General features: G+C 42.0%; 2 protein-coding genes across 2 annotated transcripts; one reads left to right on the top strand and one right to left on the bottom strand.

Annotated features, from left to right (window-relative positions):
* The first annotated feature begins 5,203 nt into the window (after window positions 1-5,203).
* On the top strand, window positions 5,204-11,673 carry p2rx5 (purinergic receptor P2X, ligand-gated ion channel, 5). The gene is made up of 12 exons (XM_071900797.1): window positions 5,204-5,334; window positions 6,316-6,466; window positions 6,917-6,988; window positions 7,264-7,339; window positions 7,837-7,921; window positions 8,093-8,173; window positions 9,113-9,254; window positions 10,455-10,588; window positions 10,751-10,844; window positions 10,941-11,006; window positions 11,214-11,302; window positions 11,403-11,673. The coding sequence occupies exons 1-12, from the start codon at window positions 5,204-5,206 to the stop codon at window positions 11,671-11,673; spliced, it is 1,392 nt and encodes a 463-aa protein (XP_071756898.1).
* A 990-nt stretch (window positions 11,674-12,663) lies between these two features.
* Window positions 12,664-14,165, bottom strand: emc6 (ER membrane protein complex subunit 6). The gene is made up of 2 exons (XM_071900800.2): window positions 13,980-14,165; window positions 12,664-13,476 (listed from the first exon to the last, which is right to left on the bottom strand). The coding sequence occupies exon 2, from the start codon at window positions 13,440-13,442 to the stop codon at window positions 13,110-13,112; it is 333 nt and encodes a 110-aa protein (XP_071756901.1). The 5' UTR covers window positions 13,443-13,476; window positions 13,980-14,165; the 3' UTR covers window positions 12,664-13,109.
* Window positions 14,166-14,310: the final 145 nt, after the last annotated feature.

Raw genomic sequence — 14,310 nt, 5'->3', positions numbered from 1 at the left:
AACTTGGCCAGCAATATGATAAGATTGCACACAAAATATTCATTTTCTAATTATTTAAAATAAAGTAAATCCAAACAATACATCCTTCAAGCAAAGTACAAAACCAATATAGAGTCCAGTATGAGACGACAGATGCCTTGCCACAGACTCCGAGTGTGATCACAAGTCCAAAACAAATGGAAGACAGTCTCTGGATGCAAAAAGTGCAGGTTACATCAATATCCTTCTTGAATCTCTCCAAAAATGACTTGACAGGATAACAGCGATGAATGATCTTAAAAGAAATTTATTTCACTTTGTTAACCAGTAGATATCTATTAGGAAGAGACCATATCTTTTCCCAACATATGTTCTGAACAAGCTTATTCCAGGTTGCAATTTCCCCAAGGGGACCAACAAAGTGCTATCTTATCTTATCTTAATTACATATGGGACAGAAATACATTCAATTTGCGACCAAGTGCTTTAATTGCACTCCTTCATGAAATGCGGTAATGAAAGAGACAAAGCGCGATTACTTTTTCAGTAGCATCGTTAATTGTAGAATGAAATGTTATACAACATCAACAATGACAGATGAATTAGCCTACACTTTAGGCACGGACCGAAAAATCATAAATATTTGTTAAGAAATGTAGCGCATTTGTGCTCTACTGTAGGCTACTAGAAACAAAACTACAAACTAGGGTTTGACTGATATGGGCTTCTGAAGGCTGGTAACATTTTGCACTGATATTCAATTTCTTTATATTCGATCATTTTCATACCACAAAATTCAGTGTTTCCCCCAGAATTACATTCTTGTCAGGGTGGGAAAGCCTCTGAAACAGCATTTGGACGGTCATGGGACACTAAAACTCTCCATTGAAATCACCAACAAGCACTCAGGATTGTCAGGACTAAGTGGAAATCATGCCAGTTTACAATCTGAATGTTAAATGTGTCTCATTCACAAATGAAAACACAGAATTTACCACTATTCACATAGCCTACACAGATTTTTTAAATGACCTTCTTCATGCCTGTGTGTGTTTTGTGTGTGTTTGCGTACTAAATCACTCAAGTGTCTGACTAGAAATTAGAAATAAAGGTATTTTATGTAATGCATGGCTGCTGTTGACTATTTTCACCAACAGAGTTCCAACCAAAGTAAAGACAATAAGGTAAATGATGGCTAGATTTTCACACATCCACTTGCATAAATGAACAGGTGGAATCAGATGTGTTTGCTATCCATAATCCATTCCCACAGTATTAGAACCTATGACTGCACCTTTGGCTGCACTTGTACAGGGCATCTCTGCATCTCCCTGCTCTGCGCATCCTGCTTCTTGAACTCCATTCATGTCACCAGCCACTAACCCTAAATAAACATGTAAACATCTGGAAAGATGAAGTTGATGGGGCAGAAATAATTGCTTGTGCAAGTTGATTATAGGCAGCAATAATTAGATTAATTATTTTACAAGTTATTAGCTGACTTTTCATGTTTAATAGATAGTTTGTACTCTTCAATGATGCCTGAAAGCATAACAGCAAAGGGAGTGACACAGGGCATCATGCAAACATCTGACTCACCAAGTCAAAGTATCAAGTCAAGTGTTTGGACCTTGATCGTCAGCCCCTGGTCAAGGTAGTAGGAGGTCGGGTCAGACAATGCCTGGTAAATGGACCGCTGAGGGGTTGTGTTCTGCCCTCGTCCAAAAAAAGATTCATGTTTTTGTCTGTGAAAACTGAAACAAAAACAATTTTATTTTACATTTTCATTACTCTTTATCTGTCCACCTAGAGCATGGCTCTATACCTTGTACTGTGCACTTATTCTACCATATTTAAATTACTGTGTTGAGGTGTGGAGTAATACATGTATGACTAATATAAAACCTATCTACTACAGAAAAGAGCTATAAGAATTATTCATAAAGTGGGCTATAGAGATAATACCAACAGGTTGTTTATTAAGTCAAATGTTTTGAAAATGAGTGATTTGATTGAATTTAAAACATTATTGGTTATGTATAAAGCAAGAAATGGTCTGCTTCCAGACAATTTACAGAAGTTGTTTTCAACAATATTAGGTGCCTATGACTATAGAAAGAAAAATAGCTTCAGAAATCAATATGCGCGTACTACATTAAAACAAATGTGTATTTCAGTATGTGGGGTAAAATGTCCACCCTGATGAAGGCCACAAGCCGAAACGCGTTGGTCTAACAATAAAGTTGTTCTATATACTACAAGTGTTGCTGGAGTTTTGACCTTTTTAGACCTTTTTCCCTTCTCCATGCACCTTGGAAGTAGGTGAAGTTGTGCCAGAAACCCCTACTCGGGTAAAATGTCCACGCCACCATAAAAGTTCCAATAAAGTCTTCTGTTTTCACAAAACTCAGCTTTTGGGAGCTGGGGACTAATGCTGCCACGCTGATGACGCCGACCCTTCAGAGTAAAGGTCCCTCTGCAATATACCAGAACCTGTGAGAGAAAGGGTGCGCACAATACTTTGTGGGTTAAGAAGTGACTTCTGGATGAAAGAAACGTTTATACTTTGTCTAAAACATTCTATTTAACCTCACAGGTTCTGGTATACTTATTGGAACTTTTATGGTGGCGTGGACATGATACTAAGGCCAAGGACACTAAATGAAAGTTTGAGCCACCAATATTTCCCGATAGGTGGGTTTTTAGAGCAGCCATTGGGACGCTGGTAACGGTACAGCCATCTAGCGTCCCTTTGGGGCTAATCTTGGATAGTGTTGGAGCAGCCGACCACTCTGTTCCTATGCACATGGCAAGATATAGCTAATGTGCATAAAGCCTCACCCATGCTACTGTACTTGGTTATTGGTGAAACTTTTATTACTTTATTATTTTATTTTACTTAGACATCAGTGTGTGAAGTTGTGTGCTCTCTGGTGAAGCCCAGTGGAGTCTGCGTATTACAGGTTGGAATGTAAGTGTTCTCTAAATCAAATTGTACATTCCAGAGTAATTATTGTGGGTTTATAGTGAATGCATATTTATTGTGTTTTCTTTGTCTGAGTTGCCATAAGCCCACTGCCATATTTTTTTTGTTGGTTGTATCTTGTAGTATTTTGGTACCTATGATTTGAAACAGTGATCCGGGGATCCTGTGTGTGTGTGTGTGTGTGTCTGTGTGAGTGTCTGTGTGGGTGTTTAGCTGGGTGTCCTCGTTCTCCTGGGTGTCGTGGCCTCCATGGTCATGGACACCCAGTGTAAAGATTCCCACTGCCTGGGCCCCTTTCAGCAGGCCCTCAGCACAATGACGCCACCTGCTAAACACACACACACACACACACACACACAGTGTTGAGATAGAGAGAGGGAGGATGACGGCAGCAGGGAGAGTGTGGAGGAATGAATCAGCAACACAACCCATGATGTGAAAGTTATGACACTTAGGATGTGGCCCAAAGGGAGTGTGATCCTCTCCCTTCCCAGAGAGAGCTTGTGTGTGAGTCCAGCACAGTGTGTTGTGATGTGACAGATAAGCACCTTTTGTCCTGGACCTCAGCAGCTGGAGTCTGCAGGAGCGTTTCTCCTCTCTGCTCCTCATCCTCATCATCCTACACAGTTAACACAGAGCTTCAGTACAGATCTTAGTTACTTCTTTAATAACAAACACCATGGCTCCTGCTGCTGCTGTGACACTATTGAAAACCTGTTTGAAATATAACATTAAAACATATAACATATATAACATTGTACTTTGTACCAATAAAACTTTGTGATTTAAATTTAAGTTAGAGAGAGAGAGAGAGATCATCACATTGCTAGAAGTGAAGTCCAGGGTTTCACCTGAAGAGCCTGCAGTGTCGTCCTCAGGTGGTTTGTCTCCACCTGCAGCTACATGCTCTTCATGTTGGCTGTGGCTGGTAGGTTTTACTGCTGTCAGCCACTGTGGCAGGTAGTCAGCCATCGACTGCTTCTTTCCCTTTCTAAGAATCAGATTTAGTCAGAGTGACTGGTGCATTGTGGGATTGATTAGCCACAGTGGCCGGTTTTGTGCCCTGGAGAGGAGACACATGACATGGGAGGAGAGAGGAGATAAATGAGTGTTGACGGGGTCAGAGGTCATACCTGGGCGGTGATCCTCTCCTGCTCCATCAGGACCTTCTGCTCCTTTTCCTGCACAAGACAAAGACAAATTAACAGCAGCCACTGGCCAAATCTATCTATCTATCTATCTATCTATCTATCTATCTGTCTATCTATCTGTCTGTCTGTCTGTCTGTCTGTCTATCTGTGTATTGTTTTTGTGAAGATCATGAACAAGGAGTTGTTTCAGTCCATCACAATAGTTCTTGCCTCAGTATTTTGGCTGGTGAAATACTGGAAGCAAAAGTTGCATTTGTTAGGAACACAAGTTAAAGTGCAGTTGGGTTAGTTTCCATCACTATCGACTTGCTCTGGCTTTAGCAACCAATTACTAACACAGCCTGGCAACTTCAAATATGTCAGTGGTTGAAACAGTGGACGCAAATGCCACTCGGGCGGAATGCAAGGCCTCCCAGGTCATGACAGACACACAAGTTTCTTAAATCCCTCAGCCATCCCTCTAAACCTAGTTGGTGTGAAAAAACATGCGCAAAAACAACCTCTAGTGGATGGCAGCTGCCATGTGCATGCACAACAATGTCGCACAGAGATATTTCCCCTGTGAAAAAGAATTATAATAATCCTGCTATAAATTTAGAGAAGGATAAGGCTGTCTACAAATATTACACCAAAACTATGTCAGTGTAGGGATATTACACGAACACTACACGAATATTATTATAATAGGCGTTAAGAATACCCCAAAGTACAATAGGACCACTATAAACTCACTAAGAAGTATATGAGACACGCAACACGCCCCTATAGGAATATTATAGAAACATTATAGTGCTGTTGTTAGGCTTAACATAAAGTTTGTATAACTGGTCTGTTCCACCCTGCACAGTTTTGTGCGCCTCCCAAACTGAAGTCAGTTCAAATGAATTTGAAATCAAAGTAAGCACAATGGCAACACTTTAATTTCCTCCACATTATATTTTTGCAGCAGTCTTTGAAAGCAGACGGTGGTGCCCTGCGGCCCCTCTCTCTCAGTGGGTTTGCCCGCTGCATGACTTGTCAACCAATATAGAAAAGACTGGAGCCGCGGCGCCGCTGTCGCACTCGGGCTGGCCGTGCAGGAGCAGCAATGGCAGGCTGGGGAGGCTTTCTCTTCTCTATGCTCAACTACAAGACAGAGAAATATGTCATCGCCGAAAACAAAAGGATCGGAATACTCTTTAGACTCTACCAGTTGGCCGTGCTGGGATACTTAATCGGGTGAGGCGCATGCCCTTTTTTTTAAACTGTGTGGAGAAAAGTAACCTTTTGTAAAGTGATTCACAGTGTGAAAACATAGCTGAGGCTGTCAAGTGTTACCCTTGTTTCTGCTGTGGTGCAGTTAAAGTGGCACAGTGCAGCCCTACCACTGGTTTCCAGTATTGGGTCAGTGTTGTAGGACAGTTGGGTCTCTTATAAGTGAACATTCATTAATGTTAGCCCATAGCCTTGAATAAGAGAGGAGTTTATCATATCCCACCCCCTAATCTGTGATGTCACACGGATGTAGCATTGCTTTACAGAGAATAAATAGTGAAAATGGAAAAGGTGACAGGGGCCGTGTGATGAGGTTAGCCTCCATTTTCTGGGTTGCAAGTGACAGCTGTGCTAGCTTGTAAAACTCACTTGTCTGTAAAAGTTAAAACAAACTGTATGAGTTGACGAACTCAGTCTCCCATTTACTCTCAAGGCAATGGAGCTGCTCCAGGCTGTTTATACTAGATTATGATAATACACCTTGGCCTTTAGCCTAGGGAGAGCTGCTCATGTTCATATATAACGTTACTCATTTTACTGCCATGTGACTTCTCAAACTGGGTGCTATTCCCTTTATGTTGCATGTGCATTTTCCTCACCTAAGGTTGTTGTCACCCTCACATGCATTTTGACTATATGTAGAAAATACAACATATAAAAGTAATTATGAGACTGATGGGGAACAAGAAGTCAGTATGATAAATATTGTCAGATGTAACCTAAGTTACACTCATACAGTAGGCTATATTAACATTAGTTCTTCCATCTGCCACATGCTGATGAAGACATTATGACTCAGTGACAGTTGCAAGGTGCGCTGTTAACCCTGAGCACATGGTCACACACTCAGGCTACTCCACCAGGGATCACAGACACTGTAAAGTTGCATTGTTCCCATGTTTAAATGACATCTCAATGACCTCAGGGTTTGGATGAATGTCTCAGGTGGGTGTTTGTGGTGAAGAAGGGCTACCAGGAGAAGGAGGAGGCCATCCAGAGCTCGGTCATCACCAAGCTGAAAGGCGTCACTCTGACCAACAGCTCCGAGACCGGGCCTCACCTCTGGGGTGCCGAGGATTACGTCATACCCCCACATGTGAGACCCTGCATACAGAACTTACATACAAAACTCATGCAGCAGCGTAACCTGATGAGGTTTCTGGGTTTCATAAAACAGATCATTAAAGTATAGACAACAAACTGCCAGCAAAATCTATCTTATCTATCTAGCATTGTTTGCTTTTAGAAAATTGCAGTAGACACCCAAGCTTGGTCTTCCTAAACAATCTAATTTAGAGGAACTCTAGAAAAAAAAAGCAATCTCAGCTTGAAGGGTATCAGTGTCGATGTGAGAGTGTTCCCCAATTAAGGTTCTGTCAAGAGAGATTATGAGGCTATTGGGTGTCTGCCTTAGTGGATATCATTAGCTTCATCATCTGTCTTAGCAGATGTAAAGATATTGAACTTCTCAGCGGTATAATTGCTTTAACCTTTTGCCTTTATGTGCAGTCCAATCTTCCTGACTGGAGCTAATTTTATTTTGCAGGGTGAGCAGGTGTTCTTCATAGTCACAAATTACGTAGAGACTCCCAATCAGAGACTTGGGTTCTGTCCTGAGGTGAGTAAACATAGGAGGAGGATTCTCATTTACATTTTCAGATGTTTTTTTCGTCTTCAAATCGGAGGTTTTCTGTCAATGTAAGATGCAAACTTGACTTTAATTATTGAAAAAGTACCTTACATATCTCGTTTTCTGGCCCTTGATTGTTATGTGTGCTGTTTGTCTTTTTCCAAAACTGATGTGTTCCTGGAGCTAGGTTACAAAATGATGGATTACTTTTTTCACAAATTAGCATTTTCAAGCACAGCGGCTTTTGTTGTTTTACCTCACAGAGTTTCAAAGTGCCAGATGGACGATGTTTAAGCGATGATGACTGTGCAGAGGGTGAGACTGTAATAGCTGGCCATGGTAAGGACCATTCATCATAACTCCAATTTTCATGATTTTCATGTTTCAACTTCAGTTAAAGGATTACATGCTCCTCTGTGAGTTGAGAAATTACTACCACCCTTGGTCTTTTGAACCCCTTTTAAATCCCATTTGATAAACTCAAAAATGCATGGTGGTCAATCTGAAAACAAGGCTGTTTTTCTTAGTTCCTGAATATGAGGTTTTCACCAGACCGTGTCAATTTGTCCAGCTGCCTCTATGATACATGAACAATATGTTGAATCACATCTTACAAGTATCCTCTTGCTTTTATATTGGCTATGACTACTGTAAAACAGTATTTGACACATAGATTTGAATCACTTGTGTAATGGGTTTGGTTATTACATAAAAGCTCAGTGCTGTCACCAGAAAAGTGACATTACATTTTTATTGCACGTTAATCAGTGTGCCTCACTTCAGTATAACCTCTCTTTAAGAGCCATCCAGCCAAGAATCTTTGCTCTCTCTGCCAGGAATCAAGAGTGGATTGTGTATAAACAGCACTGGGACCTGTGAGATTCATGGCTGGTGTCCCGTTGAGTACAACAAGAGACCCGCGTGAGAATTCCTCCTCTCTTGCAGCATTTCGGAAATTGCCATTTTGTGCCACAGTATCCACACTCGCTCTGATCCTTCACCGGGACCGAGCAATTTCACAGGTTCTATTTATTACTGATGCAGCATGGCAGTTTGTTTTTAACGCAGCTGCTTCTTCCCTTTCATTTCCAGAGAGCCCCTACTGAACGAGGCGGAAAACTTCACCATCTACATTAAGAATTTCATCAGGTTTCCCAAGTTTGAATTCTCCAAGTAAGTGGCTTCAAGTGGTGCTGCTGGTGCGCCTCACCTTTAAAGTAGGGTCTAGAGGCATAGTGACATAGATCACCGAGCGAGCAGGGCCGAGCTGAGGGATATACGTGTCCCAGCGGCTGCTTTGAATAGCTTTCAGGGTGCAGAGAGCCTTCTATTTATACCGGCCTGTGCGTTGCGCTCAGTGAGACAGCGAAGCGGTCATCTGAGACGTCCTTGACAGCGGGCCTTGCCCCGGACAGGTGTCAGATCAGATGGGGCTGGCCTGGGGAGCCGCGCCGCTGCTCCCACGCCGGCAGGCTTATTCTGGGGTCGTCTTTCCAAGTCCAACAGGAACAGCGGAGGGATGCCAACAGGCCGCGGCTAATTCATCAGTCATGATCTCAGTCTTATCACGCCGCCATGTTTCCCATGTTTCATCACACGCCACTACTAGTGATTAACGGATCGCATTAAGATTCTCTGTTTCAATTACAATATACTTTGTCTGAGAATGCAGTGGTGAAACAGAAGATCTCCTTCAATGTGTGCCACTTGAAATGTTTGGCTACACTACTTGGAACGTGACACATGCAGTAGGCCTACTGTGTTTTTGAAGCTTGGATGGGTAACCATTTAACTGCTCAACACATACTCACATTTCACTGTTGTCATGTGAAAACCTCATACCTCCAATTTCGGTGATTTTCATGTTTTAACTTAAATTGAAGGATTACATGGTCTTCTATGGGTTGAGAAAATTGCACAACCCCTTAGTCCATTTCAAAACCCATTGGATAAACTCAAAAATTAATGGTAGTCAATCTGCAAATAAGGCTATTTTCCGTAGTTCCTGAAAAGCTGACACTTGGGAGGTACAAGGTTTTCACCCGACAGCTAATATATATAATATGATATTATATATATTATTTTGTTGTGTCTGCTGTCTTGTCCTCTTAGGTCCAATGTCCTAGACACGACTAATGACAGCTATCTGAAAAGATGCTCCTACGACAGAGAGAACCATCCTTACTGCCCCATCTTCCGCCTGGGAGACCTGGTCAGCTGGACTGGACATGACTTCCAGGACATGGCTGTGAAGGTACAAAATGTATTAATATGGCAATTAAAACTCTCAGTCAATCTGAACAGTGCGTGGGTGTGATTTCAGCTCCCTACATCCCCTCAGTCATTTGATAACAAAGCCATAATAGGCCATTACATTTAGTGCTTAGGGAAATACATTTTACATCCTGGTGATTGCATTAATTACTTTAGAGCAACAGCTGAGTGATGGTGGCAGTAACACGAAACAGAGAAAATGTTCACATCTCCACTTCCAGTCAAACTCAAAAACAGATTCTCAAGTCAGATCATACCTATTATTAACAAGCTGCATCAGCAGAATGCAAGCCTAAAAATAAAAACTGCAACTATTGCAATATCACAATAAACATAGCAATCGTGACAAACGGCGTGTGACCAATCACATGTTTATTTGTGGACATGTAGTGTAACATCAGTTCATAACATTAGCCTGGTAGGAGGAATCTTAGTTGTAACAGTAGTAACTTTTACTCTGGTGAACATATTGAGCCTGCACACACATTTATGGACACTCTCAGTTTGATTCCTTATTGAGGATGCTGGACAGCCAGACTGGAAGGAATTGGAACAATTAATGTGAATGGCAATAGAAGCATACACCAGTTTCTCAGCATCAGTGTATAAGGAGGTGGAAAAACTAATAACTAATAACTAATGCAAGGAGAATATCCATTGTTTTCTTGTATGAAGTGTGGCCGCTCAGCCTAGTGGGAACTAAACCAGAATAAAACCTTAATAAAATTTGTTATATATATAAAAGGACAGGCAGTGATATAGAGCCAAGGTAAGGTTTGTATTTGATTATTTCCTTAATCAATTGACATTTCTGTACTGTGATGGAATGTGAAGATCAGAGGGGTTCATGAAGGCCGAAAAATTATTGAGCAATTGAGATGCAGTGCGACTGGTTTATTATAGTATTTTGTAAATGAACAACAGATTTGAGGTGGCTCTATGGCTTTTAAGTTCACATGGATTTCGACTTGATCGCTTTAGAAGAGCATTAGCAATACCAATGGTTTTGTAGGCATCCTAAGTACTATGAGGAGAAAAAGTCTTATCTTGAATGGGAAGGATGATGGGTGACATGCACTAGAGTTCAGCACTTGTTGTAAACCTTCATATCATTATACCGGAGACTTGCGATAATGTATGTGAGGCTGTCATATTTACAGTCTCTGTTTTCCTCTGTCAGGGTGGGTCCGTTGGTATTCTGATTGAGTGGAACTGTGATTTGGATAAGGACTTCTCACAGTGTAATCCACACTACAGTTTCACACGTTTGGACATGAACTTGAACAACTCTGTCACATCAGGGTACAACTTCAGGTACGTCTTCTCACGCAAGAAAAAACACACAGAAAGCTGCCAAGCCGCTGCCTCCACTCTGTACTCGAAATCTTAGAGAATATACACTTAATATACACATGATTTTGAGGCACTTTCATCTTTTTTTCCCAGTTTATATCTACTGATTTGTTTGTTCTCCAGATATGCCAGGTATTTTAAAGATGAAAATGGTGAAACCTATCGGACTTTGTATAAAGTGTATGGGATTCGCTTCGATATAATGATCAATGGCAAGGTAAAACAGCGATCTGAACTTTTTTTCTTTTAATGGAAATGTGGGATTTAGGACATTGCAGTGAATGTAATTTTCCCGCTGTTCTCTGTTTTTCAGGCTGGAAAATTCAATATTGTTCCCACAATAATTGCCATCGGTTCTGGAATTGCTCTGTTGGGTGCAGTGAGTAATTTGTGAAATATTCAGTTGATGAATCAGTGTGTGTGATTCGTGTCTCATCAGAGAGAGGCTGAAGTTTGAAAAATGGCCTGATGTTACATTATCGTACCACAAGAGGGCAATGCGTCATCACTAATCCCAAGAACTGAGATTGTGTGCAGTCAGTGGTGTTAGAATGGTAATAATAATATTGATCTTTCTTTCTTTCAGGGAGCCTTTGCATGTGATATGATACTACTGTACATGATGAACACAAGCTCCTTCTACAGAGAGAGGAAATTTGAAATCATCAACTTCAAGTATGACTCAGTTACACACAGTTTGAATCGATTAAGAACCTAATGATGAGATTTCTTGGCACATGTCTCTGTCTGTAAAGTGAAATATGTCTCTTAACAGGAGAGACCGGGCTAAACCCAAGGATGGGAAGGCCGGGCACCGAGACAGGAAACCCAGGAAGCAAGCGGCGGAGCCAGGAGTCCCCAACTCCGTCAAACAGGCGGAGGAAACCCAGCTCACCGAGGCGTCCCCTCACTCTGTGGAGAGCCAGCCGGCCGTGGAGAAGCGGGGGCCCACCATTCCACGCAACACGGGACAGCGGTACTCGGCCGCTCTCTCTCCCCAAGGCGGAGAGCCGAAGCATCACATCACTTTCTCCTCACAAAACTAAGTCTGCTGACAGAGCAAGACAAGACACCCGCAACGGTCCGGGTTACGTTGCAGGGGGTGGAAGCAAAAGTCGGACTGATTTCCACTCCTCTCCCCATCAGCAGAACTGCCGGCATGCCACTAACTTGAGTAACGCGTGCCCCGATTGAAGGCGTGTTGGCCCGAGAGAAATGTCAGCGTCCCGCAGCGTGCTCCTAGACCAGGACCCTGATGTAGACGGATACACTAGGACAATGGCTGGGTCGGGATCCAAAGGCGGGCTGTGGAAGATTAAAGTAGGCCCCCATATTATTTAATGGTATCCAAAGCTACTGTGATTATAATGTTGCCAAAGTTTCACCGTGTACCTCAAATGTAGACAAAATAAATACTGAAGGCCAGTGACTTGGTGTAACATAGAGGGAATTCTGTTAGTCTGCACAATAGTTTGTAAATTCAGTCTCGGGTCATGAGAGAAATTACTTTGAAAACACGGGTCCAAAGAGAAAACATTTGAAACCCACTGTACTAGGAGGCAAGATATAAGGAAATATGTGAAAGGTCTTATTTTATTGATGGTGTTCCAGTTGGACGCATGATGTATTTTGACTGTGCTGTGAAACATATCTGTGTATTTGACCATACAATTGTGTACATCTTCCCCACTGTATGTTGAGCTGGCTGGGGTAATTGTTGAATGTGATCTTGCTGACCAGCATGCTGTGGCTACATGATCTTATTGACAACATACTCCATCTATGGAACTGTGGGATGCCATGCATACACAGTTAGAACTTATTACAAGTCTACACACCTTACTGTCAGTGGATAAATTCATTGGGGAGGTGCAAGAAGTTAAAATGCAAGAGCTCCCCTTCCTCTTTGTTCATTCTGTTCGTATTTATTGAAAGGTCTTTGTCGTTGGAAACAATGTATGTGTCATGTTGACTTCATCCTATCGAAAACTGACCTTAGGCCTGACAGAAACAGATTAATAAAGTATGGAAACACATTGTATGGAGGTATTTATTTAAAAGAATCCAATCATATTTGTTATATTCTAGCCAGAGTACTAAAAAATGACACTTGCTGCAAACATACTGCCTAGTGCTTACACCCTGTTAAGATGTAATCTATTTAGATCTATGATATACTACAACCTAACTTAATTACGACCACTGTGGCTCTTATCTAGGCATGAATGATAATGAGCACAGACCAAGAGTTACAGGTTAAATAAGTTAAGTTCATACTCACTGCTATGTTAAGGGCAGGAGGGATATGAAGACAATTTTGTGCACAGTAATTATTGACACATCATTCATTGTATAAACAGTTCATAGGGAAGAAATCACAGTCTTTCACTGATTGCCTATCTACAAACAGCAGGGCAGACAAAAGTTGTTGGATTGATTAGCATTAGTTAGGGATTAATCTAGTTATTCGTGGCTGATCATTTTAGTACACATGCACCATTCCGTAGAGGAAAGTCCAGAACAGGACGTAGGTGAAAAGGCCTCCAACAAGGCCGCCAGTGAAGAGCAGCCGCCGGGACTTGAAGCACTTGTTCCACCGACGTCCTGCCTTGAGGATGAGCAGCAGGGAGAGCAGAAACGAGGCGAGGAAGTAAAAGATGAAGCCATACAGTCCCGTCAGCCCCAGGATGCCAGCCGTGGCTCCGGACAGAGCGGATACAGAGGTGCGGCAGTAGTCCAGCACAGCGGCGTTGCCCCTGACAGCCACTTCACTGATGAACTGTGGTCCCTCGCGCTTGGCTACAACCGCCGCCATGTTGGCTCCGGTCAGTCTCCAGAGAAAGGTGCTGCTGTAAGGTGAGCAAGTCAGACATCAGTGGTTAACTTACAACGGGACCTTAGGGGATTCAGTGTCATTTCTGTTTAGCAGGACTGGGTCATCACAGGAAATCAAATAGATGGATAAAAACAGCATATTTGCATATGCCAAGCGCTTATTGGCAATTTGGACACAACAAGGCAATTAAACGGAAAGGAAGGTAGTAAGACAGAAATAGAACAAGTTTGAAATTAGGGAAATGGACACAAAAAGTACCAATATACGGACATTTCGAGCCTTGAAAATGTGACCGAAACCAGACACAACCACCCACAAAGAATGAATAAAAATTCAGGAAACACGGTGTAGTTATAAGTTAGCGAGCCGAGTAATGCAACTACATGCAATACTGTATGTCCCTAGCTAGCTTTATTGCTGCTTGGACTGCATTGTATGACATTTCTCTCCGGCGTTAACATGCTAGCATTAGCTCTCTCGGCTGCTCGCTAACACCAACTGATTACAGCTTCTCACCTGTAACAAGAAGAGGAAAACGCAGGGATTCTTCAGCTCCACAAAACGCGTTTACAGTAACATAATTTATAAAAGTGAATCGATGTTCAGTCAACAAGCGATTATCTCCTAGGAATGTTAATATTGCACAAATAATGAGCATTCATTCTAGGTTGGTTGACACTCCTAGACCAAAGTCGGCCATGTTCTTTCGCAATGCTTTATGGGAACATTGTAATCATCAACTCTTGTTGCTATTGTGCAACTGAACACTCACACTTATCAAGACATTGAAAAGAAACATTTATGTGTATCTACATGGTTTTCTAAGTTCTCTAGGTGATTATGCCAC

This window comes from Centroberyx gerrardi, chromosome 11 (assembly GCF_048128805.1).
Source record: "Centroberyx gerrardi isolate f3 chromosome 11, fCenGer3.hap1.cur.20231027, whole genome shotgun sequence".
Classification (NCBI taxonomy): Eukaryota; Metazoa; Chordata; class Actinopteri; order Beryciformes; family Berycidae; genus Centroberyx; species Centroberyx gerrardi.
Note: the sequence above shows the minus strand (reverse complement) of the source record. Positions and strands in the feature narration are given on the sequence as shown.